This window comes from Phaethon lepturus, unplaced genomic scaffold, assembly GCF_000687285.1.
Source record: "Phaethon lepturus isolate BGI_N335 unplaced genomic scaffold, ASM68728v1 scaffold17557, whole genome shotgun sequence".
In the NCBI taxonomy this organism is placed as follows: Eukaryota; Metazoa; Chordata; class Aves; order Phaethontiformes; family Phaethontidae; genus Phaethon; species Phaethon lepturus.
In genome coordinates, this window is record NW_010554212.1 from 12,046 (window position 1) to 18,887 (window position 6,842).

The window sequence follows — 6,842 nt, forward strand, 5'->3', positions numbered from 1 at the left end:
AGGTTACAAGAAATTCCAGAAAAGATAAATCTGAACGTTTTTGTCCCCAGAGCAATAGCCACATTTCAGACGGGATTGTTATATTCTGCCTCCACCTCCTTTCAGCATCTTGATACACACAGAGCTCTCCCCTTTCAATCCTAGACAGCCTCATGCTTTTACATGTTTGGTGTGTTTTGATCTGTAACAGGCTGCATTTTAGTGTAAGGGTTGAGATAACTAGAGTATGTGAACTACTTCAGATGAAAAAGATCATTTTTGTCTGAAGTTGCCATTGCTATGTTTGTTTCTTATATCCTTGCCCTAGTTATTCTTAAGTAGTCACAGGAAATAACCAGTCTTCTCACAGCTGGAATAGAACGATATTATTTTGGTATTTGAAGGTCTAAAATGAGGAGACATTTAACTTCTCCCACCAATAAGCATATTTCTTCTCAGTAAAAAAGACGTTCCAATCCGTGAGCAAGAAAAACCGTATTTTTCTGAAGGAGCTTTCTAATGTTCATAGCGGGAAAAAGGCTTTTGATTTTTTTTCTTTTTTTGGTGACTTGATAGGTTTTCCACCTGTGAAAAATATGAGTCATAGCTCATGAAGGCATGAACATTTTTTTTCTTCTTATATTACTGCTGTGCAAGTTTTTCTTTCTGTCTCCCAAAGAGCTTTGGCTTCTGCTTGCCAATTGACAGCTCTGGCAATAGACTCTCTTTGTAAGAGCAGCAGCTGTAAAAAGAGGCTCAGCCTGATTTACCTGGCCCTCTCTGATGCTCTTCTAGTTGTAAGATGCCCATGAGTAAGTCCCTATGACCCAGTGAGTCACTAGACCTTCCACAGTGAAGCGTCAACGCATTGTCTGTGGTGTTTTGGGTGAGGTACCTGTCCATACAGACACTTATACAATGGAGAAATTACTTACTGACTGCCTATGAGCTGCCAGAGAGTACACTAGAGTTCTTGTTCATACCTTAATATTCTCATTGTGAATGCCAGAGTTGGAGATAGCCTGGAATCGCGTGCCCTTATAGCTGATTTCCGCAGTCAGTTGCTGGATGATTTTCTGCACCTCCTCCACTGCTTTGGAAACCAGATAATGTCGCCGTTCCACCTGTCAGTTCCGAGAAAGATACTTCATATTACAGGTAACTACAGTCTTTGTCTCCAGGAGAAAACAGACAATTGACTTAAAGCATCCCAAAACATTTGTGCTTGTGCTGAGCTGGGAATAAAACTTACCGTTTCCTGAATGTTACAACCAACTTACCATGAAGTAGAGCTCTTGCTTGTGAACAGCAAAGGGCCAGTACTCAAGACTGCCAAGCATTAATTGATATTTCCATGCCAATACCATTGGATGGAAGGGAAGAATTTCATTTCATGGATAAATTTGCTATCAACAGCTACAGTCTCATTCTTTACCCATTTTAATGCAGAATACCCAGCTATTCCCCCGCATATACTTGCCATTCTCAGAGCCAGGATATGTTTCATTTGAAGAGCTGACAAGACTTCAAGAATTACAGATACCCTGTGCATTAGCGTTGATGCCTACATAATATGTTGAAAGTATCCATACTGTCTTCGTATCTGAAGTACAGATGAAAGTCCATTCCTAGATGGGGAGAAGGTATCTTTCCACAGGTAGTCCCACTGGGGATTAGATATTTGTGTGACTTGATGGATAGTCCTTCATTTCAAGCAGTAGTAGCATAATTTATTATAAATTATTTCAATGGAAGGTCTGGGTCTTGGAAAGACTGAGATATGTGGTATCATATATATGAAGTATCATACATATGAAGTATGGTCAACTCAGAAAAATACAGATCATTGATCCTTCACACACTACTGAAAATGAATAGAGCATAAGGGGATGGTCAAAATCTGAACAAGAATATTCAACAGGAGGAACATGGAGGAACCATGTTAGTAAAGAACATTTAAATTTTTCCCAAAGATCCTTATACATTTACCAAAGTGAGGAGATTCAGCTACTGTTGATGACATTCATGAAAATATTCCTCGTTACTTATTCATCCAGAATTACCTATGCAGGGTGAGATATGAAGACCACCTACTGTGCTTTTTTTGCATACTAATGCTTGCTTTCATTTGGTTGAAATTCTTGCTTTAATTTCTTCTTGCTTTTTTTTTTTCTTTGTTCTCATCACGTTCTACTAAATCTCATTGTTCAGAGGCAAGAACAAAATTCAGAAACAGATGAGAGGTTTGAAAGGACTAGTTCAGAAAATGAAAACCCACCTGAAGCTAGAACTAAAATCACAGTTGGGCTACTTGCAGGCATTAAACAAGAGTGTTTAGATCATTAACAGCTTGGCTAAAGTGAATGATCAAGCATAATTGCCATAGTCAAACATAATTGCTACAGTATTTTGTTATTATCAAAGACCAAAGCAAAAGGAAGCAAAAGCATAAGGAAGATTTTTTTTACAATGAGGATAGTGAGACGCTGAGACAGGTTGCCCAGAGAAATTGTGGATGCCCCATCCCTGGAAGTTTTCAAAGTCAAATTGGATGAGGGTTTGAGCAATCTGATCTAGTGAAAGATGTCCCTGCCTGTGGCAGGGGAGTTGGACTAGGCAATCTTTAAAGGTCCCTTCCAGCGCAAACCATTCTGTGGTTCTGTTCTAAAACTCCTGTCCTGCTTGCTTAGGATCTGCTTCAGCATCTAAGTAACACTCTTTTCCCTTTTAGAAAATACCACTGACAAGTACTTTATTAAAAGTCCATTTGGGCACCTTTATGTCAAATGCAAAAAATCAGACAAAACACTCAGGTGTGTTCAAGTGTGTCCCCAAACCCTGGGAGGTGACAAATAGCTGCACTTCTTCACAACAACAGGCCATACAACGGACTAAAAAGGACTAGTGCTTGCCTAAGATCAATTAACCAACAAAGAGCAACTGACAAACACTGAACCTGAAGATGAGCAGAGTTTGAATACCTCACCCCCAACCAACAAAGTTAATGGTATTTTTACTAAGCCTGAATAGTTTTTGCAAGTGGAAAATACATCAGACAGCAGTGTTATATTCCCTTTGCTGGGCTCTCATCTACACTTGGCATCCTGATTCTTTGCTATGTTAAAAAGACATAGTTCCTTATGTTTATATAATACCCTTTAATTTCCCTAGTAATTCACCCTCCTCCTCATTCCAATTCATCCTTGTTCTCTGAGACTAGTTTTAAGTAGCTTACATGTACTTTTTTTTTTTTTAATTTATACTGAAAAATTGTAGTCCACATTCATTTTCACCTCCTTATCTCAGTTTTCATTTATGGCACGTCTCCATCTGTAGCTATAGCTATTTTCTGTGCCAGGTTTTTGCTCATTCAGAAAAAATCCTTAGTCCAATAAGTTCAATAAGCTTTATTTGCTCAGCAAGACACCTAATGGTTTCTCAAAAAGCAAACGGTATGAGTGGTAGAGAAAGTTGTCCATCCGTAAGAGTTTTTAGACAGAAACCACAGACTTTTTCTGCTGAAAGTACATAATCACTGTGGGTCAGCTCAAATGGAGGTCTAAGAGTGTCCCTGTACACATTGCTTATGCTATGTTCTCTCTAAGAGGCACCTGCTAGAAACACGTTCTGCCATCTCCAGTATCCTGGGAGAATCCATCCAACCCAGCCTGGCCTCATTTAATCTTGCCTTCATCACCTACTGGCTGGGCTACAGCAGTTGTCATGAAATCTCTAAGAGAGTATAGACACTCAAAAAACCTGTTAAGGGAGGTACCACTAAACATCTCTTTCTGCATGTACTCCTCATCACGGGGCAGGGATAAAAGAACAAAGGGCATGTGACAGATGGTGCTAACTGTGGCTAACCGCAATTAGCTCCCTAATCATGCTATTGGAAGATACAGTGTTCCTACAGAACGGAAGGCATAAAAGAAGACAGAACATGAGTGAGTGAATGCAGCTTCTGAAGAGACAAGACAGTTATCTAAGATGTCTTTAGCACCAGCATGGACATGTTGGGAGAAGAGACAGAATAAGCTCTTTGTTAGACAGCCACTTCTACCACCTACTGGCATTCCCCAGGTCTTAACTTTGGATATCATGCCAAAACAAATGCACAAAACCAGAACAAGGTCAATTAAGGTTTTATCATGGATGAAGGAAGCAGGACTGGGATTTACTGGGGATTGTTAAGAACATTTGGGTTTGTTCTTATTTACCCAGTCACATTCACTCCATATGCACTTGAGTTTTTGCTTTGCTGAGTGGCTTAAGGAAGAAATCTTTGGTATCGTAGAGATTCATTGCACCAGGTGGTTGACCTATTTTCAAAAACAGGCAGCATTTGACAAGCAGAACTGGGGCTGCCTGAAGGTTAGGCAGCCTCACTTGGACAGGAGATTCAGGAGCTGGCAGAAACTAGGAATCCAGCCATGGAAGGCTGCTACAAAATAGACTTTCAGTAGAATCTAAAATATTGGCAACTACGAGCCTCACTTAAGTACACTCTGCTTCTGCTCCTCATACTTATGGCAGTCATATGAGCATCTTCCTGTGCATGACTTCCCTCTGTTCCCTCCTTTGTAGCTTCGCTTTATAAATCTTTAGAGAAATGTTCACAATTATAGCTCACTGAACAGATTCTCATGGAATGATTTTCCGGTGCACCACACTGCATGGCTGAAAATGAAAGTTCTCACAGAAATACACCTACTTGTCACCAAAACATTTCCATAGAGAAAACAAACCTTTCTTACCAGCCCCTTCATGGCACTAGAATATGTCATCCTTTACAGAAAAGAAAGCTTTCCATTTGAAATTAATTTTCACTTCGGTGTTTCGCATTTTGTTGGGGAAAGCAGACTATAAAATAGGAACTAGTTAAGTACTGTGATGAAACATGTCAGCTTTAAAAAATGTTATGTCTCAGAGTTACTTTTATAAAACAGTATTGTTTCATTGATTATTTTATTCTGTTTCACTTCATTTCATGACGTGAAAAAAAATTGAGTGCTGTAATATCTTGTAAAATAGAAAACATGGTTCCAGCCTGCATGTGCTAATGAGGCATGTTATTTTAATCACGATATAATAGAGAAGTATCCATAGCTGAGGTAAGAGACTGATGGGTGAATTCTAACAATATCTGTCTCTCTAGATCCTACATACATCTTTCTTAGAGGCAACCCCTGGTGCGGTTTTGGTCTTCTTTCTGCCAAGCTAAGACCACTGGACAAGGACAGAGACAAGGACCTTTCCTTAGATTAAATGCTGGCAACTACAGCTAATCTCACATCTGGAATTCCAGATCAGGAGCAAAAATTCGGGATTTGTGAAGAAGAGGAGGACAAGCACCTTGAAAAATTAGGCTACCAACTGAGATCCCTGATAACATTCTGCAACAGAAACCTAGAAATCTCATTAGAAATACAGTTCTTATGAAACATCACCCAGTCTTGACTCAGAAATGAAGACAGCAGGCAAGAAACTCACTGTCAAGTTTGGCACCCTTCAGAATCAACACCTAGTGTGGGAGACAGAAAATCTGGACAGATAAAGCCTTACCTTGCTCTGGATGTAGATTTCTACATCTTCATCTGTGAATGGTTTCATGGCAAGATGGTCTTCGCTGCTCTCTAAAGTGTGAATTCACTCTTCACTCGTTCACCTGTCTCTGGAAGTAGAGGGACACTCAGAGCGAGCTGCTCAGAGCCTTCTTTCCCAGCGAGGCTGAGGTCACCTAATTCCTCTGTGGATGAAGAAGAGGAGAGAGAAGCAAGGATATATGCCTATTTAAAAAAAAAAAAAAGTTCCTGTCTGAGTTACAATGGTGACATCCAGCTGCTTCAGAAAACTAGCTCCAGTTATTGTTTTCTAAGTTCAATCATTATTATTCATCTGATTACTTTTAAATTGTGATTCTTGCATGCAGGCACATACAAAAATATCCCAGCTACTGCTCTGTCTCAGAGCAGATCTGGAATTGCCTTTCAGATTGCACTGCAGATTCAGCATGCTCGTGCACAGCATTATTATTCTGTGTGCCACAAGTATTGCCTTGCTTAACTAAACCATTTGTTAAACACTCTCAGTTATCCCTTGTTGACTTCAATCTACCCACTTTCCGTCTGAAACTGCATGGGTATTTTTACACTCAGATCATTCATTGGGGTTGCAGTCTGCAGCCTCTGCTCCCTTCTCCTCCTCTCTCCTTATATCTCCTCTCTCTCTCCGGCTGTATTGACAGTAAATATCCTGCAGCCTGTCCCCTCCTATAGTTTGCTTTGCTTTCTTTACAGTAAACAGACAGAAAGCTGTCTCTTGTTTTCTGCCAGCAGCTCAGCTAACAACGCCATATGGGTAATTCAGAGGGAAAAACAATTGATCGGGCCTCATTGATCCAGTGAGGGTTGGTGGCTTTTATAAAAAAGGGTACATCAGCACATGGAAGGGAGTGAAGTATAGAGGTGAGATCCCATGCTGCTAAGTGTCCCTTATTAAGGCAGGCACACTCCACTTTTGAGTAAAATCATTATTTCCCCCTGGAAACTGAACTTTGACATCCCTTGACTAATTTATTAACTCTACAGCAACTGGCAAAAGGCAGCACTAGGGTAGGCACTGGGTGCTACCTCAGGGTAGGCACTGTTGTTGCTAGTTATCCTTCATGATGTTTCTTCTTCACAGTCAAATACTAAGTACATTAATGGAATACCAATACCTGCAGGACATCTGATTCCCCAGAATCTACAACAAACCTTTCTCTGTGCCTCCCAGGCATTTGCCTTCGCCTTTTTGCTGAGGGACTTGGGGATTCCTTCACAAAGACATGTAGGCATTTAGGGGCAGGTTGTATGGGATTA

General features: G+C 40.3%; 1 protein-coding gene across 1 annotated transcript in view; it reads right to left on the reverse strand.

Moving 5' to 3' along the window:
- MAB21L3 (mab-21-like 3 (C. elegans)) overlaps window positions 1-5,592 on the reverse strand; it is a 16,924-nt gene extending 11,332 nt beyond the window's left edge. The window contains exons 1-2 of the mRNA XM_010291786.1: window positions 5,545-5,592; window positions 963-1,103 (exon numbers count right to left, since the gene is read on the reverse strand). Coding sequence (XP_010290088.1) covers window positions 963-1,103; window positions 5,545-5,592 — 189 coding nt within the window. The remainder of the gene's footprint in view (window positions 1-962; window positions 1,104-5,544) is intronic.
- Between the last annotated feature and the right edge of the window lie 1,250 nt (window positions 5,593-6,842).